The sequence below is a fragment of the Gossypium raimondii genome, chromosome 8, assembly GCF_025698545.1.
Source record: "Gossypium raimondii isolate GPD5lz chromosome 8, ASM2569854v1, whole genome shotgun sequence".
NCBI lineage: Eukaryota > Viridiplantae > Streptophyta > Magnoliopsida > Malvales > Malvaceae > Gossypium > Gossypium raimondii.
The window spans coordinates 34,923,611-34,948,999 of NC_068572.1; the positions used below are offsets into that span (position 1 = coordinate 34,923,611).

The window sequence follows — 25,389 nt, forward strand, 5'->3', positions numbered from 1 at the left end:
ATGGAAGTAGTAATGATTGGAGAACGTCGAAATTACTTGGCTAACGTGATCTCTGCACTGGTAGTTGAGAAACTGGTTCGCAAGGGATGTGAGGCATATTTGGCCTACGTAAGTGTTTCCGCTTTTGGGGACTCTACTGTTAAGGACATCAGAACTGTGAGGGATTTTTCCGACGTCTTTCCTGAGGAGCTATTGGGTTTACCTCCGAATCGAAAAGTGGAGTTTGGGATTGAGCTTCTCCCTGGTACAGTTCTGATGTCCATCGTTCCCTATCGAATGGCACCGAAAGAGCTTACGGAGCTTAAGGCTCAAATTCAGGAGTTATTGGATCGTGGGTTCATCCGTCCTAGTGTGTCCCCGTGGGGGACACCGGTACCATTTGTTAGGAAAAAGGATTGATCTATGAGGATGTGTATCGACTATCGACAACTAAATAAGTTGACTATTAAGAACAAGTATCCACTTCCGAGGATTGATTATTTGTTTGACCAGTTCCGAGGGGCATCTGTGTTCTCCAAAATTGACTTGCGTTCTGGGTATTATCAATTGAGGGTTAAGGTGGCTAATGTGCATAAGACGCATTTAGGATTTTTTATGGTCACTACGAGTTCCTAGTGATGCCATTTGGACTGACTAATGCACCGACAGCTTTCATGGATCTAATGAACCGAGTGTTTCAGCCCTACCTAGATTGGTTTGTAGTGGTGTTCATCGATGACATATTGGTTTATTCAGGACTGAGGATGAGCATGACGAGCACCTTAGGATTGTTCTTCAGATTTTGAGGGAAAAACAACTCTATGCTAAGTTCAGCAAGTGCGAGTTTTGGTTATATTAAGTAACAATTTTGGGTCATGTGGTGTTTGTTGAGAGGATTCGAGTCGATCCTCAAAAAATTGAGATTGTATTGGACTGGAAGTAGCCTAAGAATGTGTCTGAGATCTACAGCTTTTTGGGGCTAACAGGTTATTACCGACGGTTTGTGGAAGGATTTTCTCTGATCGCAGGACTCTTGACTAAGTTGTTAAGTAAAGGTGTACTGTTTGACTGGACTAATGCGCAACAAGAGAGTTTTGAGAAGCTTAAGACTATACTAACTGAGGCTTCTGTTTTGGTACAGCCTGGACCTGGAAAGGAGTTCACGGTTTATAGTGATGCATCACATATCGGTTTGGGATGTGTGTTGGTGTAGGATGGTAAGATGGTTGCATATGCGTCTCGTCAGCTTAAGACACACGATGCGAGCTATCTGACGCACGATTTGGAGTTGGCCATCGTAAACTTTGCATTGAAAATCTAGAGGCATTATCTGTACGGTGAGAAGTGTATTATCTGCACTGATCATAAGAGCCTCAAGTATTTCCTCACTCAGAAGGAGTTAAATCTTAGGTAGCGTAGAAGGTTGAGCTGCTTAAGGATTATGATTGTACCATTGAGTACCATCCCGGCAAGGCCAATGTGGTGGCTGATGCGTTGAGCCATAGGGCTATGACCGATTTGAGAGCGTTGTTCGTTCAACTTAGCCTAGTCGATGATGGAAGTCTGTTGGTAGAAATTCAGGTCAAACCGATATGGATTGAACAAATTCGAGGTAAATAGTTGGGGTATAAGTCTCTCAGGTTGCGCTTTCGTCAGGTTGAGAATAGTGGCACTACTAATTTTGAGATAAACAATGATGGGGTACTTTATTTTCGCACTCGAATTTGTGTACCGAATGATAAGGATTTAAGGCAGTCGATTCTGAGAGAAGCACATGGTTGTCCTTATACTATGCATCCCGGTGGGAACAAGAGGTACCGAGATATTTGAGAATCGTACTGGTGGCCAGGGTTGAAGCGTGAGGTTACTGACTTTGTTGCTCGCTGTTTGACTTGTCAGCAGGTTAAGGCTGAGCATCAGTTACCTTTAGGTTACTGCAGCCGGTTAAGATACTATTATGAAAATGGGAGCGAATAACGATGGACTTCGCTAGTGGGTTGCCTCTAACATCCACTAAGAAGGATTCAGTTTGAGTCATCGTGGATCGATTGACCAAATCTGCTCACTTCATCCCAGTAAGGACAAACTTTTCTCTTCAGAAATTAGCTAAGCTCACATATCAAAAATAGTGAGACTGCATGGGGTACCTGTCTCGATCATTTTCAATCGGGATCCTCGTTTCACATCTCGGTTTTAGAAGAAGCTTCATGAGGCTCTGGGTTCAAGATTAGACTTCAGTACTGCTGTCCATCCTCAGACAAATGGTCAGTCAGAGATGGTGATTTAAATACTGGAGAACATGTTGAGGACCTATGTTATTAATTTTCAAGGCAGTTGGGAGGAGTACTTGTCGTTAGCAGAGTTTACCTATAATAATAGCTTCCAATCTAGTATCCAGATAACACCTTACGAGGAACTGTACGGTCATAAGTGTCGCACTCCTTTATGTTGGACTGAGTTAGGTGAGCGATGTGTTTTGGGTCCTGAGTTGGTCTCTTAGATAGAGGATAAGGTTAGATTGATTCGGGATCGTTTGAAAGCGGCTTCTGATAGGCAAAAATCGTATTTAGATTTGAAGAGGCATGAGATTGAGTATTTTGTATGGGACTTAGTTTTTCTCAAGGTCTCGCCATGGAAAAAGGTTCTAAGGTTCGGTCGCAAGTGCAAGCTGAGCCCTCAGTTTATTAGACCTTACCACATTCTGAAACATGTGGGACCTGTCGCTTATCAGTTGGAGTTACCTCCAGAGTCAGACCATATTCATGATGTTTTTTATGTATCGATAGTGAGGCGCTACTATTTTGATCCCTCACATGTTGTTTCTATTGAGGAGATTGAGGTTAGGCCAGACTTGAACTTCGAGGAGGAGCCGGTTCAGATTCTGGAGCGTGATGTAAAGGTCCTTCAGAAAAAGTCTATTCCCTTAGTGAAGGTTCTGTGACGTAATCATAGCACTGAGGAGGCCACATGAGAGCCTGAAGATGCGATACGTCAGCAATATCCTCATTTGTTCTGATCAGCTAAAATTTCGAGGATGAAATTTTCTTTTAGGGGGTAGAGTTGTAACGGTCCAAAATTTCTAACTTCGTTATTGTGAAAATATGACACAAATATTTGTCAGCTTTAGTGGTTATATGTTCTGGGAGTGTTTGGGCGGTCTCAAGTTCAAGCCTTCGCGTGGGTAAATTTTGGTATTTTGAATGAATTAGGCTTTACTCTTGTTTAGTAGTCTTTTATTTGATTGTTGGGTAAATTACATCAGAATGGGCCTGCTGGTCTAGTGGTTAAATGGTTTGTTATTATGGTGGAGGTCTCGTGTTCAAATCCTTATGCAGGCAAGGGTATTATTTTTTTTACTCAGATTTCGGGATAGAGTTGTGTAATAGAGGGATTCTGAGTAGTGGATGTGTAGTGGGAATTAGGGGAGAAGATAAAGGGATTTTGGGGGTTATCGGGATTTTTTTCCCATAATTGAATTTAGACTCACTTTTCCAAAAAAAAATTCTACCGTCTATTCTTCTCCCTCTCCTCTTGTCGAAATTCTCTAGGTTTTTCCATCTTCCTCTACTTTTTCTTTTTCTTGATTTTTCCCTAATCTATTTATTTTTCTTCGTTTTCGTACGCGGTTAGTGCTCGCTTAGTTTCGCTAAGTGTTTCTCTTCGTTTCTATCATGAATCTCTTAACGATTGAAGTGGCAATGTTTTTTCTCTGTGATTTGGGCGTAGGGGGAGGCTCGGACTGGTGAATTCAGTGTTCTCATCTTAACAATAGTTAAACAGAGAGTTATCGTTAGTGGTAAGTGGGGTTTCTTTTCGTTCTTGGTTTTTAATTTGCTTGTAAATCCATTAAATTGATGTTGATTGTCTTGATTATAGGATTTGGAGTGCTCAGGGACTATTTTAGCATCAAACAAAACCAGGTGTACCCGAAACGTAAAAAAAGGGATTCGGTGAAAAGCCGAAATTGCTTACTGTTTGGACAGCAATAGTAGGCTAAATTTGAAAAATCGCCATAAATTGTGGAAATTGAATTAGAGGATGAACAAAATATAGAATTAAACTTAATGAGTCTAATTTCTCATAGAAGAAACGGTGTAAGTAATGGAATTGTAAATCGCGAGGTATAATAAACTTTGTGAGACAAGGTCAGGTTGAATTAGGATTCCCCTGTTTTGACTTTGTAAAATTAATTAAAATTGGAGAAAAATAATTAAGGGTTAAAATTTGCATGTTTTAATTATTAATGAGTCTATTCTCATTAGAGACAAATGGTAACATTATCAAACTTTTGTACTAAGACATAATTAATTTTTAGCAAAGAAAGGTCAAAGCTTTCAGACAGCAGAACATGGATAAGATTGAAGATTTTATTGTACTTATTGGTTAAACCAAAAATTTTTAATTTTTTATGGTAGAAAGGTATTTGAGTCTAATTTCAAAGACATCAAGTGGATCTTAATTTAGAATTCTTTAGCTCAAGATATAAATAATTTAGTAACAGTGACTCAAGTAGACAACTTTGAAGGAACATATAAGTAAATAGTGAAAATATATATGAATAATTAACTAGCACGGGTTACATTTAAAATGGATCACGTGGCCAAGGCCAATTTGGGCCGAGTGGGCCACATGGGCATGTGAGCCCATTTTTCTGAAAAGTTTAGTAAGGTTGCATGGGTCGGCCAAGTCGACTGTGGACCTACTGTAGGGTCGGTAAGCTTTACTTCGACCCCTATATGAGTGATCTGTCTGTCTGATTTGTATATCGAGCATGACTTATGATATCTAAATATATGTACTATTAATTGCATAATGGCATGAAAAATTTTGTATGTTGCATTGCATCGGGGTGGGTTGATGGTATTTGGAGGAAGTGTTTGAAAGGCTACTAAGTCTGTTATTGGGCAACCCAGCTGCAACCTTCTGATTATGTGCCGCATTTCGGTACGACATGGTGTGTAGGGATGGGTGGGTTGATTTAATCCCCACATGGTTCGTAGGGTTGGACGGAGATGGTATGTAGAGGCTGGTGGGTAGGATTCTGATTTACTGTATCTGCATTCTGTATCTGATATGAGCCAAGGCCCTAATGTATTTCTGAGACTGTATCTGAATGGGCTAAAGTCCAAACTGATTCTGTGATGGGTTTAGGCCCCAGACTGTATCTAACTAATTTTGTTGATTATCTATATGCATGTTTTCTGTGGGGATTACAACATTGTGTTTGCGAAAACTCACTCTTTATCTGTTTAATCTGTACAGGTAATCCCCAAACCTGACGGGTCGGTGGAGCGGAGGACTTGACGGTGGTCACATGTAAATTTTAGATTGTTTCCCACTAATGCCTATAATTTATTACTTATTTGGGGTTTTTGATGTATCTTCTAGACTATGGACTGGTTGGCTTTAAATTTGAGACTTTATACTGTTTTTTATGGATTTTTTTAAAAAACTGCAACTCCACAAAACATATTTTTTTTCCCTAAAAACTAAGGTTCTTCGTAAATAGAAACGATTTTCCCTGAATTAATTGGTTACAAAAGCTTTCGCTAAGAGACAAGTTTTAAAGCAAATCAATTAGTTTTTTTTGAATTAAATAAAAGCTAACTTACTGTAACGGTTTTTAAGCTCGACAATCTTGTCTTCAAATCCCTTTCCATGTGACATTGCCAGATTCGGCCATAACGTCTAGGCCAAGTTTGGATGTTACACGACTGGTTCTTACATTTCCAAGTTACAAGGTTTCCTCCAACAAAAGTGAAATAACCTGAAGTCAACCTTCTATCATCCATTGATCCTGCCCAATCTGCATCATTATAACCCTCTATTCTCAAATGATCATGTTTCTTAAAAATTAACCCTTTTCCTAGAGCATCTTTTAATTACTTCAATATGCGTTCAACAGCCTCTATATGAGACTTTCAAGGATTATGCATGAATTGACTCACCACATTTATTGCATAAGCAATAGCAGGTCTAGTGTGATATAAATAAATCAATTTTCCCACAAGTGTTTGATATATTACTTTGTCAATTGGAGATTCACCTAAACAGTAATATAACATAGGATTTTGTTCAATGGAAGTTGTCACAGGTTTACAACTAAGCATTTTTTTACCAAATACGATATTAAGGGCAGACAATATTTGATAGAAAAATCTAAATTCATGTTATCTAAATATTTGATTAAAAATTTTATCATTAGTCCACTCAAGTGTCCGGTTATTCTCTCATTTAGAAACATAGTTTTAGTTGGAATGAATCACGTTCACTCGTAGAGAAGAGACCATTTCCAAACGCCATCACCATTAGTGCCCTTTGAAGGATACATTTTCACCTTAAAAAGTAAAACATATCCACACTTGGAGGTTATTGTTCCATATTAATCAATTTCTTTCTCATTTTGTTTTCACAAAAAGAGAAAAAATGGTAGGGTTTCATTAGCCAATAGTTATTTAGTTATTTAGGTTTGAATGCAATAAAAGAATCCGAAAAAAAAAATTAAGCAGAGGAAATTAAGAATGGTTGAATAGTGTGTGTGGTCAGGGAAGGACGCACGAGTTTACTTTTGGACGTCGTTGACAAAAAAAAAGAAGAAAAAAGAAACACTTGTTAATAAACATATATGTCATCAAAAAGTAAGATTACAAGTAGGAAAATATGTAACAAGATTGAAAAATTGAAACAATCAATCTGTATTTTCATTTTGGGGGCATTGGACATGTGTCTACATTGTAATAATCTAGTATCGATCGTCAGAAGTGATGTCATGACTTATGAGCAAGGCTAAAGTTTTTGACATAGGCAATAATCTTTTTACCGTGTGTACTACCATCTTTAAGGATACAATAAGGGAGGAATGTTTGGACCACCAATTACATTTCTATTGGAATAGGATGTTAACAATCATACACATGATTGTTTTGTTTGTTTGTGTCATAAACTTACACACCTAAATCCTCTTATTATACGTCTCTATAAATTTTCATAATCAATTATTTTTTCATTGTTTATTTGTCTCCGTTTCCTCTGTGGAAATCTGATCGTTAACAATAATTTTATACTATCCTTTCATGAAATTCAGGTGTTGTCCATAGAACAAATTAAAATCTATTTATTTATTTATTTTTGGGGTAAGTAGTTAATTTTTTATTTTAATACAATATTTTTTTATTATTTTTAAACTAAGTTTTTACAAAAGTTTTTTAAAGGAAAAATATCAATATTATATATTAACTTTAATTTAATGTTCTATTATACACATTAAATTTTGATTGTGATTCAAATGTATACATGAAACTTTAATTTTGATTTAATCATACACATCTAAAGAAATAAATATATCAAATTATTTTTATATTAGATAAATATAATTATTTACGTATGCAATATATAAATATAAAATAATATTATATCAATAATTGTGTTAATAATTTGTGAGAATATGTAAATATGCTCAATTTTATATATAATTGCAACTTAAAAATTTATTATGCAGAAAATAACAAATAATTAAGTTCAAAAGTATTTAAAAATCTTAAAGAAATAAATGAAAAAGAAACCCCCCTCAATTTTTTGTTGACCTATCACTGTCCGAATTTGTCTCTTTATCCATGTTATCAACATCTTGCCTAGGTGTAGCAGAATCCTCAAGTTCAATTCTACGAGTCAGGTTTCATGGCTCGAATACGAAATCTGGGAACTCAGGTGAAAAGTCAAAAGGCCTAAAATATTTTTTGGAATGCAGTGCAATTCAAGTCATCTCAAATTTTAATATATCTCCAGTATGCTTGTTACTGCATATGCATGAGCTGCAAAAAATCCATTATGGCCGATTGATCTGTCTGTGGTCATGGGTAAGCAGAAAATTGATTCGGTAAAGGGTTAGGCACGAGATTATTAGGTGGTTCTGTACTGCTTGGAACCTCTGTCAGTTCTATTGTGTCATCTTTATCAAGCTAAATTATTCGCCTCTTTCGAGTAATGTCACCTACTACCCTCAAAATATCATAAGCAGTAATCATACCTTTGCTAAAATGTTCTTCTATAGTGTCTCGTATTGGTACTTTTGCTTGGCAACACAACAGAGTGATGAGTGATGGAAAATAACAACCTGTTTTACTTGCAACACATTCCCAAATTTATTTAAGAATTATTTTTCCCATAATAATCGATTTTACGGTCAGTATGCAATTTAACTTAAGCATTTGTTCCATCTAAACAGTAAAACTATTTGTCATAGGTATAAAACTTGTCCTAATATAATAGAACCATACCTTTTCCTTTCGGGTCAGAAATTTCCTCCAGCAATAATAAGTACATTGTCTTGAAGTTGTCCATTTAGTTTCGACAATTGTGACTACTCTCAAAACATCTTGAATCATTTTTGCATTAACATTTGCTGAGTAATCATCATTCTCAATATTAGGCAGGTCAAATAGGTCATTTTTTACTAATGATGTTAGAAATAATTCCTTTTTTCACACATGGAGAGCTGTTACTATAGACAAATTAAAATGAAAATAAAATTCTCGAACAATGCCTTCATCAAAAAAAGATTGGACATCAGAAAACAACTTCCGTCCTAGTTCATCTAATAAAATTCTCGAACAATGCCTTCATCAAAAAAAGATTGGACATCACAAAACAACTTCCATCCTAGTTCATCTACGGTTTCTAAAATGAATGCCGACACATCGACATCGTTGTCACTAGCAAGCTGGAAACCTTTATCCGGGAGCATCGATTTATTTCTTAAAGATTGTGATATATCATGCTTTTGCACTCGAAGTTCAGAACCAAGGCTGGATTTTATCACTCTGAATAATCAAACTTTTCTATTTTTGAGACATAGTACTTTGACACAAATAATCAATACTAAAAAAAATGAATGAACAGGATCATGTACACAGAACCACTCTATCAACTGATCGAAAAAATAGAAAAAATCCTCGATTACCTCATTGGTGTGTAATGATGGCTGGTGTTTGGAGCAGCTGCTGTGAAACATCAAAGTTGAGGGGTTGCTATTGTCGTGAATCGCCAAAGGATTTGCTGCCATGAGTTGCCGCTGTTGTAACATCCTGAGATTGAGTCTGAAAGTTTTGGCCTCACCAGCAAGGTTCACTAATGTTTCGGTGAACTGGGTGTTCGCCAGTGTGTCGGCGAAATGGGTGTTCACCAGTGCTTGGACGAATTGGGGAGTTCACCAAAGATTCAACGAAACAATATGCACCAAAAAGTGCGGTAAGGGGGTTCGCTAGATTTATTGAAATAGTGCTCGCTAGTCTATTCGGCAAACTGGAGTTCGCCAGTCTTTTTGGCAAGCTAGTGTTTGCCAGTTGAGTTGCGAACTAAGGGTTTGCCAATCAAAGTCAAAGTTAGACTCAAATTAGAAAATAAAGACATGGTGTATCTAGGAATACTTTTTGTGCAAGTAACACTTTTTCTAAGTTAAGTAGGGTTCCCTAAGATTTCCAAGACACTTAGTGCCTATAAATACGACCCTTATTCCATGAGAATTCTCTCATCAAATATTCTATCATCAAGTCTCTGTTCTGAACCAATTTTATATCACCCAAGGAAAGCCTCTATCCTATTAGAGTTGATTGTCCAGAAAGCTAGGTTCACTTGCACATGTGAATTCTATAATTTTTGTCTGCTTAGTAATCTTTGTGTTTGTTTATATTGCAAACTAGCTAGACCATCTACCAGCAAGGATACAGATGAAGCTAAGCTTTTTTAGTTTCCTAGTTTTTCGGTGAGTGGTTAAAAATTTCAATAAGTGTTCTAACTAATATGTTTTTTAGCATGAATGTTTATGGTTCGTATCTCATGTGCGAACTATTTTTATTTTCGAGAACTCTTCTTTTAAAACTAAATTCCAAGAGTAATTTTTATACAAAACTCTGTTTACAAGTTTTGAGGCTCTGTTTTCAAGATATATTTTTAACCTATGATTTTAAAGATATGTTTTATACGAGGTCCTAAAAGAGCCTATCTTTTAAGATGTGTTTTTAAAGTATGATTTTATAAATTGTGTTTTACGAGCTTTTGTGCAAGCTCTACATGAGCAAGTGTTTTCAAGCAAGCTCTCTATGCGAGCTCTTTGTGGTAAGTAAGCTCTTTGTGCGAGCTCTTTGTGATAAGTCTTTGTGCTTGCTCCTTTGCAAGCCTTATTTTGGATATATTGGTATACCAAAGGATTGTGAGTACTCACCTTTCAATTCTATGATTTTGGGCGTTGATGCCCTACGACATGTGGAGTGATAAGAGAATGTCAAGCTATGCTTCATTCACTGGGACATGTTGATGTGCATGATAGTGTATTACTTCACGCTGCATTTATGAGACATGTTATAAGGGCTCTTTGTGTCATTCTAAGGTGTTATAAGGAGATTTATATATACAACGAGATAAGGTTTTGATAAGATAAGTGAGGGCGAGAACATGTTTTATGTTTCTTTAGCATTCTAATAAGGCAAGTGTGTGAGCATGTTTCATGCTATTTTAATATCTATTTTCAAACAAGTGCAAGCTAAGTTTTAAGTATGATTTTCAGTAAGTATATGCGAAGTTGTTTTCAAACTTATATGATTTTATGACAAACAGGTTCTGCGAACTAGGTCTCGCACCTTCACTGCGAACCCAGCATGCGACAATATTTTTAGACAAGTCTTCTTTCTATTTTAAACTCTATGTTTTAAGCATACTCTGTTGATTCCTGATTATTCACTAGATTTGCAATGAACTCACCCATTCCTCTCTTACTTTGCAAGTAAGTAGGTCTCGGATGGCAGTGGCAAGGTAGATGACTTGGCGAGGTTCATCCCTGAATAGATACTAGTGATCCTGGGAATTAAGTGGTGGGGTTTATTATTTTATGTGGGTTTAGATTTATCATAAGTTGACTTTGTTATTGGAATTAAATTCTTTAAAGTTTAAGTTTATTTTATCTTTGCAGACCATGTCTTAGAATATTTTTTATCTTTTATTATGAATCAAGTTGATGTTTATTCATGCATAAGTTTTACGTGTATTTCCTTTTGTCATAATATGCGAGTCAAATTTATTAAGTACTATTTTTTGTGACCTCGAAAATTACATGCATACCCTTGATAGAGATAGTCTTTCTACTTAGCGAACTCAGGAAAATTGTGCGAGTCCATCTAGGTATGCGAACCCATGTATTTATGAAAACCCTTGCATGCATGATTCCTTTGTTTGTGAAGTCTATTTACTTGCGAAACCATACTATATATTGCGAACTATTAATATTTAGAAAATCTACAATATTGTGTGTGAACATGTGATTTTATGGGAACTCATGCTTTTATGTTTTACTGTGAACTCATATGTTATCTTGATAGGTGAACCTTTGTCATCTTATGTGTGCAAGTTTAAAGTTGTGTTTTCGAACCCTTAAGTCTTTTTACTATTTGACAGGGGATCTTTTCCTTTATTTGTTTTGTAAGCTTGCATGTTTTATATACTATGTATAAGTTTATTCTGCTAATGTGTAATAGCTTAGCGTATTTCATGTTGTAATTAAGTGGTGTTTTGGAGGATAGGTTAGTAGTTAACGGAGAGTCACTTTGGTGGCTAATGTGTCATGCTGGATTCGGGTTGAAGCTACTCGGCCAAGTTTGGAGTGTTATAGCTATTGCGGATGGTACGGTTGATTGTTGTCATGGGTGGTGATTAGCATGGTGGGCTACTACCTTGGGCGACGTGAGTGACGACTAAAGGTGGAATGGAAAGAGCGGCGGTGGTTTTGAGAGGAGGGTGGTGGTCGCTAGGAAAAGGAAACAAAACAAAAAAAAACATAAGGGAAAAACATAATAATAATAAAAAGTAAGCCCTAATTTTACTTAGGTAAAAAATTAACCTAATTTTTTATTAATTAGGGATTTCTTTTATTACTATTATTAGTCTTATTATTTATAGGTTGCTCATAAAAATATTTTCTTTAAAATTAGCAGCCGACCAGCCCTAGAATTTCTTATGGATCGAGTAAAAGTATTACTCTACTCAATTAATTTTCTCCAAAAATGTTTTAAAGGATTATCGTTTACCTTAAACTTACCTTTATCCATGAAGATTTGATTGATAGTGTAAATTCTTGGCCATCGAGGATTAATTTTACCTAGATCAAATACCCGAGATTGGGTCAATCTCCACTGCCCTCAATAATGGAAAATATTATTGTAGTGGTAAATGACCCTAACCATCAGGACTTGAGTTTCCCTAGATCAAATACCTGCATTTAGATCGATCTTCTCTATCCTTTACTGGTCCCATCTTTATCAACTTCTAGAAATCTCCTTTGTGTATACCAAAAAGAACTGTTACTTCAAGTATTTGCAATATGGCACCCGATGTCCTTCTTGTACCTTTTCAAAATCACAGGTAACTCTAATTCCTTGGCTTCAATTAAAGCTAGAAACACTAACTCCAATGGTTCAAATCGGGGCTTTGGAATGAATTATTTTGAACTGGTTTCCAAGAAAGTCACACTTTCACCATATTCATTGTCACTTGGCGAGTTAGATGCTAAAAGATGCTGTAATGGATCATATACTGAATTAAGGTCCCAACTATAGGGACCAATGACTTTATCTCAAATGTAGTAGAACATTCCTCACTTGCATCAGGAAACCTCATGGATTTGAATATAATTAAAGGTTACCTGATCGTCATGTACTCGCATAGTGGGTTCCCCTTTCTGGACATCTATAACAGCCCGTTTTCGGTAAAATAGAAACAGTGGTTCTGGGACCACAAACCTGAGGTCAAAAGAAAATTTATTTTAATATTATTTTATGGTCTATAGTATGATAGAAATGTCGTATGAAAATCTTATTAAGAAATTTTACCGATTACATGTCTAATTTGTTAAAAAGGACTAGATTGAAAAATATGCAAAACTTACTAATTATGATAGTTAAGTGACTAAATAGCTTAAAAATAAATATGGGAGGACTTAAGGCAAAAATATGCCTAAAGTGGATGGATGAGGCGGCATAACATGAGAAAACAATAAAATAAAACTAAATTAAGGGTAAAATTGTAAATAAGTTGAAATTAAACTAAAACAAATGGAAATTAAAGGTTTCTAGACATTTTCATTATCATTTTCGATTTTAAAACAGACATTGAAGAAGGTTTAGGTGGTTCTTCAATTTTTTCTTCATGTGAGTCAAATCCTTACCCATTTCTTGAAATTTTTATGTTTTTGATATTGTTACAATTAGATCCAATTAACTTTTACCTTAGTTTTTGATTTTATTGAAATTTTGAAAGTTACTACTGATGATTTTATATGATTTTAGTTATTAGATGATGAATTTGAGATGTTGATGAGTATTTAAAAGTATTTTGCTAAAGAATTTTGATGAAATCATGATTTGGGGATCAAATTAAAAAGATGTTGAATTCATGGAAAATTCTAAATTTTATGGAAATTCATGGGCTGCTATTGATATATATGAAAATTTGCTAGGCTTGGAATAAGGATTAAATTGCATGAATTTCATTTTCCAAGCCTAGGGATGAAATTGTAAAGAATTAAAAAGATGGTAATTTTTTATTAAATTTCATTTGCTAGGGGCAAAATGGTAATTTTTCCAAAGATGTGTATTGGATTGAATTGAGTATGAATTGTATTAAATTAATGTTAAATTCATTCATATAGATCCGAATTGACCAAATACGAAATTAGATCGAGGAAAAGAAAAAGTGTCGGATTAGTAGATTTTGCGTGCACGAACACTTGTCGAGGTAAGTTCGTGTAACTAAATTGTATAATTATGTATTTGAATTGAATGTTATGTATGTGAATTGTGTAATTATCATGTATGAAAATCAATCACATCCGAAAATGTTTGGTAAGAATTAAGTTCCGTTTGAACAAATGAAATTTGATGGATATAGGGTTCCTAATATATGGCTCTCACAAGCTTCCCGTTAATAGCTCTTCAGAGCATCCCAATTGGTTGTGTTCTTGCATGTGTTGCGGACACACCACAGCTTGAAAGAGCGTCCCGACATTAACTCTCATGAGCTTCCTGTTATATGGTTCTTGCAAGCTTTCTGTTTATGGCTCTTATGAGCTTCCAAATATAGGCTCTTTGGAGCTTCCCGATTAATAATTCTCTGGAGTTTTCCGATGTTGGCTCACATGAACTTCCTGATATTGGCTCATATGAGTTTCCCATTAATGGTTCTCTAGAGCTTCCCATTACATGGCTCACATGAGCTTCCCGTTATATGGCTCGAAAGAGCTTCCTGTTTACATGTTTGCATGAGTATTCATGTCTATAAATTGATGGATCATTGTTTTGTACACCTTGTGTGTACTACCCGTGTATCCATCAATATTTTCAATGATTCAATGGGCAAAAATCCTGATATGAGATAACATGGATTTGAAATGAATCATTACCCGAATATATCTGAAATATATGGAAATAAATTGTACATGTTATATGGATACATGATGTAGAAAGTTATGAACTTGGAAATTTGATATTTGATGAGCTCATAAATGTTTCTTGACATTGATGTGAAATAAATGACTAACATTTTTGATGAATTTATGTGTTTAGGCTGCTAGCCAATTTGCTTTGGTTGTAATATGTATGCTTACCTTAAATGTAAATGTATGGTAAGTTAATTATTGTTATAAGAACTTACTAAGCATTAAATGCTTATTCTATTTTATTTTCTCTGTCATATAATACTCTGAAGCTCGTAAAGGTTGGTAGCTAGTCGGAGCTACATCACACTATCCGTCGGCCCATTTCGGTATATATATAGAAAACTAAATTTGGATATAATGGCATGTATAGGGTAATTTAGCCAATGTTGGATTAAAAATATATTTTGTTGTAAATAACCATTGGAAAGGCTTGAATTGGACATATTTTGATATGTATATGTATGTGTGGCTTAATATGTTTGTTGTGTTTAATGTGGTTGAGTAATGGATAATATATGAGTCTGATAATGTATGGTTTGAGATAATATGATTAGAGAAATATGCATATAGGTTTATATGGTCAATTAAGTAAGATTGAATACTTGGACATATGGGGTGTTATGATATGTGTTAAACTTGGTTTTGGCTTGATTTAAATGTCTTGTATTGGTTGGTGAAATTGTTAAAGTGTTGACGTAGGTAGAAGACAAATTGGGTGAGAAAAGTGGCATTGCGATTGGCCTATTTTCGTCCACACGGGTAGACACACGGGTGTGTGTCTCAGCTGTGTGTGACACACGGCCTAGCACATGGGTGTGTGGTTTGGCCGTGTGTCCCTTGCATCTTTAAAATTGTAAAACAATGCACAGGACATGTGGCTTGGCCGTGTGACCAAAGTCTGTAAGCACCCTAATTTGGATACGGGCTGGGAAACGGTCGTGTATCCCTATTTCGAATTCCCACACTGCCTGAGACACACGCCCGTGTCTCTTGACCGTGTGATACACATGGCCTGACCACATGGACCTGTGTCCCCTGCACCTCAGAAAAATTTGATATTTTGCGAAAAATTCTTCGAGTACCCGATTTAGTCCCGACTTGTTTCTAATTTATATTTTGGGCCTCGATGGCTCATACAAGGGACTTTATGATTTGTAAACTCTAGTAATGCTCTGTATTTGATATGAAATGTTAAATATTATGAAATGTTTGTATTTGATCTGTAAACTCTAGTAATGCTCTGTAACCCTGTTTCAGCGACAGATAAGGGTTAGGGGCGTTACAACATTTGTCAACATTTTCCTAGTTGCCAAGAAATTCCTTCCGAGAATGATGGGGACATTTTTATCTCCTTCAAAATCCAAAATGAAAAAAAAACAATAGGAAAAATAAATTTCTCAACACATACCGAAACATCTTCAATCTTCCCTTCTGGATGTGCTATCGATATGTCTACCAGTTAAAGTGTAACAGTCGCCAGTCTAACCTCACCAATACCCAATCGCTTAAACACAGACATGGGTATCAAATTATACTTGCTCCCAAATCGCATAAGGCCAATCTGCAATAAGAGTCTCCAATGTAGTATGATATGGTAAAACTCCCTGGATCCTTCATTTTCGAAGGCAGTTTGTCTTGCAAGAATGCACTGAATTCTTTTGTCAAAATGACTGTCTCAAATTCCCCCAACCTCTTCTTGTTAGAAAGGTTGTCCTTTATAAATTTGACATAGTTTGACATTTTCTCCAGAGCTTCCACGAGAGGGATATTGATATCTAACTCTTTGATCACATCTAAGAATTCCTTAAATTGTATCTCTTGCTTTTTCTTCTGGAATCTCTACGGATAAGGTGGTGGTGGAGTTTTAACCTTAACCGGACAACTTTTCTGAGGTTATGATGTCTCTGTGTTTGTCGTGGGCGTGTTTTGATAGGGTTCACAGGGGCAAGCTTTTGTACTATGGGAATTTTACAATTTGGTTGAACTTCCTCCTTATTTTGAGCAACAGCGAGCTTGTCTTCAACTTCAACAACCCTAGGTTCCAACACCTTTCTACTATTCAAGGTGACTACTTTACACTGTTGTTGGCTTGTATTCCTCGAATTTTCAATGTGATTTAGTAAAAAAAAACCTTAGGATTGACTTCTGATCTCATGGGCTAGCTATCCCACTTGGTTCTCTAAATTCTTCAATGTTTCTGCTTGGCTTTGGATCAAGGCATCATTCTTTTCCATGTAGGCCTTCAAGAAATTCTCAAGGTTGTTCGGAGGTTCAGTGGGTAGAGGTTTCTGAACTTGTTGAGGAAACCCTAGCGATTGCTTTGGTCGAGATTGCATATAGGAGTTTCTAAGACCAGCCTCTTGATTACTCCATGAGAAATTTAGATGATTTTTCTATAAAGGATTGCAATAATTTGATTGTGGTCCTACTCCACTTCTATTATGATTTTGATTACCCATGTAGTAGATTGATTCTGGGTCTGGTCAGCAGTTTTCTAACATGTCACCATCTTTACAATAAACACAGGAAATGTTTTCAAACTGGCTTGGCTGCTGACCTAACATGTTAGCACTAAAACCATTAGCAGTAATATTCTTAATCATGGAAGTCAAAAAGGGTACATGGCTGTCAAAGATGTAAGTGCATCAACTTCGTGAACTGCAACCACTCTTCTTCGTGATTGGTCGGCCACTAATAGTTTTTGCTTGATATCCTTTCAATAATTCCATATGCTTCATTATACGGTTTTGAAAGAAGAGCTCTATTGACTAAAGCATCTATCACTATTCTTGTATGTGCATTGAGACCATTGTAAAATGTCTCCAGCTGAATGCATTGAGGAATGTCATGATGAGGAAATTTCTACAATAGCTCATTGAATCACTCTCATACATCATAGAGAGATTTTTCGTCGAGTTGCTGAAATGTAGTGATTTCAATTTTGAGCTTGGGATTTTTGCTCGGTGAAAAATACTTCATCAAGAATTGTTCAGTCAATTCTTGCCATGTTTATGCTGAATAAGGCAATAAGGAATTCAACCATGCTCGTGCTCTATCTCCCAACGAGTATGGGAATAATTTCAATCTCAAGGTGAATTTAGTCACTCTGACTAGCTTAAATGAATCACTTCCACAAATAAGCGGAGGTACATATAAGGATCTTTAGTAGGAATTCCACTAAATTGGCCCATAGTTCGCAACATTTGGAACATAACCAACTTCAATGCAAACTGAGGGGCCTCAATTTCGAGCCTTACAATTCCAACATTGAGTTCATTGAATAAAGGCACGGCATACTAATGGTTGGCTTGGTCTCTGTCATCAGCAACAATGATCGGATTATGAGCGTTGTAAACATCTCATTGATTTTGATTTTTTATTCAAGATCCATTTTCGTAGCTTGTCTTTGGGCTACTTGTTCCCTTCTACGTTTGAAGGTTCATTTAATTTCAGGGTCAACAAGTAGTAGATTGATTATTCGATCTATGTTCATAAACTATTGGTACCTGAGAGAAAAAAAAAACACAACAAAGAAAACTTAACTAAAAAAATTTAAACTAAATTGCAAAAATTCAATTTCACAAATAGTGTCTAAAATAAAGTCCCCAACAACGGTGCCAAAAACTTATTGCATGGCTTATATATATGCAATTGATGTGCAAGTATACACAGTCGTCAACAAGTAATAAAGTAGTGAGTTAGAGTATCGCCTCCACAAGGACTGTATATGTAAAACAAATTATCATGAAATTATAAATTAGCAAGTTCATGGTGAAAAAAAATAAACTATGAACTTTGAATTAACTAATTAACTAAAATAAACGACTAAATATGCAAAGGCTAATGAAAATGCAAGTGAAAAATGGAGCAGCAAATCACGGGGTTTAACAAGTATGACATGAGTAAGCTAGAATAAATACACTCCTCAACTTAATTTATTCACAACAATGTTTAATAAATGTTCCAGAAAAATCCATGGCAACTCAATTGTTTATTAATTAAAAATCTTTAGTCATAAGCTTCAGTCGAAGTTCTATGTTTATCTATTAGTCAATATCTATATGTCTATGTCATATTTAACTAAAGATTATGTTATAAAGCATCATTCGTTAGAATTTCTAAAAGCATTATGTCTTTCAATGTTAATAAGATGTATTCTAATTTAGGAAGAATGAACTCAAAGTAGAATTTGGTGGTTCTCCATAACATTGCTCATGGTTGTTTCCTCTTTTATTCTCCTTTGCTCCGTTGCAAATTTACTTATCAAGTGGCCGACCTTGAGATCTTTAACACTCTAGAATTGCTCACTCAACTTTTTCTCAAATGTAGAGAGAATGTAGAAATGAAAATGAGAGATGAGAGGATGAAATAAGAGAAGAGAGATGCTTAAATGATTGAGGGATGGGGGATATGAATCTTTATTTATAGTGGAGATGTCCCTAACGTCCCATCCTAAAATAGTATGGGAATCCCTTAAAAATCTCCCTCATGTGGCCGACCTTTGAATAATGGAAGAGAAGGGGTTGAATTTGCTATTTTTGGATTAGGAATATGTCGTCCCCTTGATTCTCACCACTCGTGGTTGTCATCCCCCTTATTCTCTCTTGGTGGTTCATTGATTTAAGGGACAAGGGAAGAGAAAGGGTGTTGTGATGATTCTGCCCTTGGATGGATAGTTTGGGCCTCTTTGTGCATGGTCTGGGCTCTTTCTTTCCTTACTAGATGGTTTATGCCTAGTTTTTCACAGCAGGCTATCTAGCGTCAGTGACCCAAATAAGGACTGGGTTAAGATGAAATTAGAAGTCCAATAATATTTATTTGGGGCATCCCAAGCTGGTAATTTATCAGCCCAACACATAAGTCCCTTTGCTATGAAAATGTTGCAACATTGAGCCTCAACAAGTAAGCTTCAAGCCCTAATTTCCTTCCAGTGCACAAAACTACTTATAATTTGCAAAAAAATGTAAAATTAGCATGTATTTAAGTAAAAATATATTTTGTTCCCTTAACTTTATTCAACTTGACAAATTTCTAATAAAAGCTACAAATTTTGTTGCCAATTACTCAGAATTTGCATGAATTACTAGTTAAAAATTACCGTAGATAACTCTATATTTTAGACTTATCATCTTCATAATACAAGGGTGAAAGAAATTATCATGGGGTGTGTGATTGAGTAGGTTTACTTTGTAATTTTTGAAGCGAATGTATATTACTTGCTGAGCTAGACTCCGCAAATGTAGGGAAATCGATTTGTGTAAACAACCTTATTGTTTTATGTTTCTTTCCTATTTTCATTTAGTGGTTAAAGGAGTACTTATTGCCTTAGGCACTACTTCACTTGAGCAATTCGATTCTCAACAACAATTTTGGTTTTTCACAACTTTTTCATAATGATATTTTCTTTGTAAAAGTATCCTTTTATTCAATAAGTATGGAATGATTTTGCCCTAGATATTGGCATTTTGTTGTCTGTTTGGTTGAAATTCTTTCTATGCATATTAAGTGGAATCTTGATCTTGGTGTGTCAATTTTTTGCAGTTTGCCTATTTATAGGATAAGTGTTGAAGCAGTGTAAGTTTGATAATGGCAAATTTTGGGTCTTTGACAATGCTACTTTATCTTTTTTATATGTTGTTAAGAGGTTTGCTTAGTTGTTGTTTCATTCTAATTTTATCTTCCAATTTGTTAGTTTGCCATGAATTTTCCAGTAGGTTTCTCAAGTATGGCGTGTTGTTTTTTACAGAAACCACACCACACTTGAGACTTTTGCCCTTACTACCTCAACTGGGCTTTATTGGCATAAAAAACCATTAGGGTTGAACTCTCAAGTGGTACAACAGTCTCTCTTTTTCCAAGCATCACGTTTCTGCGACTTTCTTCTCTTCTAACTTTTGTAAATACTTCACGAATGGGAGGTAGAGGCCGACCTATAATTCTCCCCTTTCTTCATAAAATTCAACATTTAATCTTACAAAAAAATTGTAAATGCAGTGATCTTCTGCAATCTTTTTATAGTTTTTGCAATCTTCTAGAGACTTACATTCATAATCATTAAACAAATCCAAATCTTGCCATAATCTTTTCAATGAATTGAAATACTTGGTGACGTTGTCCTCTTCTTGATGAATCTCTCCAAGTTTTATAGTTAACTCATAAATTTGGGACTGATTTCCCAAATTAGAATACATCTTATTAACATTATCCTAGAGTTCTTTGGCTGTAGAATAACACATATAGTTGGAACTGGTATCTTCCTCCATGGAATTTATAAGCTATGTCATAACCATAAAATTTTCAGCGTCCCAAAAAGGATAACAAGGGTCCTACTTTGCTAGTGCTTCCTTATCTCCTATCAAGTAGTCAATCTTTCCTTGCCCTCGGATATACATTCAAAAGGATTGACACCAACGCAAAAAAATATCACCATTTAATTTGATATTGGTGATTTGAATAGAATGCGATTCAGAGTTGAAAACATGATTTCTAATAGGTTTTGGTTGGGCAGATTAGAAAGTAGAGTTTGATGAAGTTTTTGACATGGTTAAGATCGGTTGAAAATATTTTTAGGGTTTCTATAGGAGCTAGGAAAAAATTTCCAGCGTTGATACCAAGTAGAAACTAGATGGGAAATAAGAAAAGAATATTATTTCTTATATCTTTACAATTATGATACAACACCTATATATAGGTAATAATGTTTCAACAATCTAGGAGTAATTTAATCATTTCCTAATCTATACAAGTTAATTATTCTATAATTACAATAATCTTACAACTAACATATCCTAAATTAATCTACTTTCCTTTTTAATATATTGTGTTTACTAATTACCATTCGGTTCTAATTAAATAACTAGTTTAGATGCAATCAAACATTTATTATGCATGAGCAACATGTCTATAATTTTATTTGAATGAATAAATAATTGAGGTATAAAACATTATAAAATATTATGAACAACATAATTCAAGAATTCGCCATCATTCTAGCATAAACAAAACTAAGTCATCATTATTAAATAAAATCAATCGAATAAATTATAAGCATGTCTTCCAACTTAGAACAAAAATAAAGATTAAATGGAAGAAAAACTCCAAGTAAAATCCGGTGGTTCTTTGTAACACTGCTCGTGGTTGTTTCCTCCTTTCTTTTCCTTTTCTACTTTGCAAATTTACTCCTTAGGTGGTCGACCTTGAGAGCTTTAACACTCTAGAACTTCTCACTCCACTTTCTCTCAAATGTAGAGAGAATGCATAAATGATGAAAATGAGATATGAGAGGATGAAATGAGAGAAGAGGGATTCTTGAATGATTGATGGATGACAGATATGAAGCCCTATTTATAGTGGAGATGCGCCTAACGTCTCATGCTAAAAATAGTATGAGAATCCCTTGAAAATCTACTTTTTGTTGCCAGCCCTTAAGTAGTGGAAGAGAAAGGGTTGAATTTGTTATTTTTGGAGGAGGAAGATGTCGTCCCTTGATTCTCTCCATTAGTGGTTGTTGTCCCGCATATTCTCTCTTGGTGGTTCCTTGATTCAAGAAAAAAGGAGGAGAAACGGTCTTAGGACAATTTTGCCCTTGAATGAACGATTTGGGCCTCCTTGTGAATGGTCTAGGTTCTTTCCTCCCATAGTGGACAGTTTGGGCCCAATTTTTCGTGGCAGGCTATCCAGCTTCAGTGACCCAAATAAGAACTGGGTTAAGATGTAATTAGAAGTCCAATAATCTTTATTTGGGTCGTCCCAAGCTGGTAATTTATCGACCCAACACATAAGTCCCTTTGCTGTGAAAATGCTACAACATTGAGCTTCAACAGGTTCGGGCTCTAATTTCCTTCCAGTGCACAAAACTACTTCAAATTTGCAAAAATATGTAAAAGTAGCATGTGGTTAAGTTCCTTAACTTTACTCAACTTGTAAAATTTGTAATAAAAACTACAAATTTTATTGTCAATTACTTAGAATTTGCATGAATTACTAGTTAAAAAGTACCGTATATAACTCTATATTTTAGATTTATCATCTTCAAAATACAAGGGTGAAGGAAATTATCACGGGGTGTGTGATTGAGTACGTAGGTTCACTTTGTAATTGTTGAAGAGAGTCATATTGCTTACTAAGCTAGACTTCGTAGATGTAGAGAAACCGAATTGCGTAAACAACCTTCTTGTTTTATGTTTCTTTACTATTTTCATTTGATTGTTAAAGGGGTGCCTATTGCCTTAGGCACTACTTCACTTAAGAAATTAAATTCTCAACAATGAATTTGTTATTTCACAAATTTTTTATAATGATATTTTCTTTGTAAAAGTATCCTTTTATTCAATGAGTATGGAATGCTTTTACCCTAGAGATTGGCATTTTGTAGTCTGTTTGGTTGAAATTCTTTCTATGCATATTAAGTGGAGGCTTGATCTTGGTGTGTCAATTTTTTGCAGTCCGCCTATTTATAGGATAAGTGCTGAAGCAGTGTAAGTTTGATAATGTCGAATTTTGATTCTTTGACAATGTTACTTTATCCTTTTTATATGTTGTTAAAGAGGTTTGGTTAGGTGTTGTTTTGTTGTAATTTTAGTGTTAAATATTGAGCTGTAAGCTCTTTGGCTCATTATGTTTTTGCTAATTTTACTTCATTTTATTATTAATAAATTTTGGTTTAGAGAAAATTTTATCTCGAATTATTAATTTTGCTAGACAGGATTATATCTATACTAGTATATATAAAAGGCCCTAAGGCCTTTCACAATGTACACCTGTCTATTGTTCTCTGCTTCTTTTGTACATGAAAGCATAATGGGTAAATTCTAGTTCCAATCCTCTACTTCTTTTAGAGAATAAGAATTGTTAAATTTCAATTTGATCTCTATAATTGGTTTAAATTTGAGATTTGATCTATATACTTTAATTTTGATATAATTTGGTACCTCAACTTTTATAATGTCATTAGATAGTCTAAATATTTTATTTTAATTAAAATGATTATGTGAATTTTTAAGAACTTTTAACATTGTTAATTTTTTTGTTAAATTCGGATCCTTTACAATGTTATTTATTTTTGTTACATGGATATCAAGATTTTTTTGTTAATTTTAAAATGTCACACTAATAAATTGAATAAACTGACTTAAATTTTTAAATTTCGAAAATAAAAAAATTAAATTCTTAAAAATAAAAATACGAGGAACGATTTTTAGATATATGAAATAAATTATAATTTTTAAATTTTTATTCGAAAAGTTCATGATGACAATCATGTCAATATCTGCGTGTAGGTGTCCTTTCCCATTTACAGATCTCACTCAGGATGCATAGGTGTGGACATGCATGCATGCATGTATCATGTGTGTTTGAAGATGTATATTGACTATTTATAATAATAAAAAAGTACCTTGCCATGGTGGAGGGTCCGACCCATCATTTTCTTCACTAAAATCGTTGAATTTTTTACTCTGAATCTCCCAATTTAGTTTTCCCAATTAATGAAATTCCTATTAATTGATATGGAGTTCATTGGATCTGTCTACTCGGCCTATTTTCAACTAATTACGGTGGAGTTCATTGGATCGTAGCGAACTCAAAATTAAATCTAAATTTTTTGTTTGTCAAGTGTAAATGGTTTTAAAAATATTTTTATATAAATTTTACGGTCTATATTCATAGTTTGAGATTATGTCTTCGATAATGTTGTTTCTAAAGTTTAAATATAGATTCCTCGTTTAAAAGTTTATTGTACCTTACAGTTATACCTTATCACTTGTCAATTCAATTTTATTGTTTAAATAATTATTTTTAATCTAAGTTGATCTAAGTAAATTCATTTATTTAAAAAGCAATAGAAAAACTCAAAATCTTACAATTATACTGTCAATTTTCTAAATTTTAAAGTCACAAAAGAAAGTCTGAAAAGTACAAATTCTAAGGTTGGCGCGGAGTGATCGTGTCGTCAATGAGGGATTGAGTATTTGACAAACATAGATAGACTTGGGAAAGTAAACCCAATAAAAACGTATAACTGATGTCAGCTTTTGCTTTTTCCCCTGTGGAACAAATTCAATGGGAGTTAAATCTAAGAATTTGAATAAATTATTTAATTTTATTTAAGAAAAATTAAAATTAGAAATTCTTATGAATTTCAAAAATTATAGGAAATGTTTGAAAGGGGAGAGTGAAAAAGTTCACCATGTTGCTTTTTCCTTGGTGAGATCATCTATTTGTCCATAAGCGAAGGAAGAGGCAAAGAGTAGTGTGGGTCCAATTTGAAGGTAGAATGACAGATAGAGATATTTGGCGCATGAATTGTGTGGGCTGCTGCGCCCATGGCTGGGAACAATGAACTTCATTTTTCTTCATAAACGGATAATTAATCATTTTGAAAACAATGGTAGCACCGTAGGCCATACGCTCTTGTTTCTTTTAATGGAATGGATTTCGGTTCATTGCTTCCTAAGAGGGATATTATATACAATTAATCCCCTTTTTCAACTTTTAGGCTTCAGTTTCACATCTAGTTAATATGTCAATTTTCTAAAGATGCTAGAGAGAGCTTTCTTCAAACTTGTGATGTAACATGTTCAAATACTTTGAATACTAACTACCTTTTGTTAAATATCTTTTAAAATTAATTACAAAAATCTATTGATTGAAGTCCAAGTGTTTTGGTTTTATCAATAAAATTAAAAAGAAAACTGAATTTGTTAAAGAAGATGATACACCTAAAAATACTTCAAAGGTCCTCATTTTTGAAGAATAGTGTATACTAATGGATGATATGAATTTAGTTTAGTTTTTTTTCCATATGTCTCAAAAATCATGAATACAATCCGGTAATGTGTGTCAAATATGGTAAAAGGATTATCCCTATCAAAACTCATTTTTATTTGTTGAAAACCGCTCTCTTTCTTTTCGAATTCCTTATCCTTAATAAT

The 25,389-nt window shown here is 34.6% G+C and overlaps 1 protein-coding gene and 1 non-coding gene across 2 annotated transcripts; both read left to right on the forward strand.

The window, feature by feature from the left end:
• Window positions 1-2,920, forward strand: LOC128043033 (uncharacterized). The gene is made up of 4 exons (XM_052634827.1): window positions 1-349; window positions 966-1,144; window positions 2,177-2,257; window positions 2,480-2,920. Exons 1-4 carry the CDS (start codon window positions 1-3, stop codon window positions 2,918-2,920), a joined length of 1,050 nt encoding a protein of 349 aa, XP_052490787.1.
• A 14,380-nt stretch (window positions 2,921-17,300) lies between these two features.
• LOC128032126 (small nucleolar RNA R71) lies at window positions 17,301-17,407 on the forward strand. Its single transcript, XR_008188256.1, has one exon. It is a non-coding gene; the product is annotated as a small nucleolar RNA R71 (small nucleolar RNA).
• Window positions 17,408-25,389: the final 7,982 nt, after the last annotated feature.

Bases quoted from the DNA above. Each gene is read 5' to 3' on its own strand.
- LOC128043033 (XM_052634827.1), top strand. From the start codon at position 1: ATGGAAGTAGTAATGATTGGAGAACGTCGAAATTACTTGGCTAACGTG. The intron at 1,145-2,176 runs GTTTATAGTGAT...TCTCGGTTTTAG, and splicing joins GACCTGGAAAGGAGTTCACG to AAGAAGCTTCATGAGGCTCT. The intron at 2,258-2,479 runs GTGATTTAAATA...TTGGTCTCTTAG, and splicing joins CAAATGGTCAGTCAGAGATG to ATAGAGGATAAGGTTAGATT.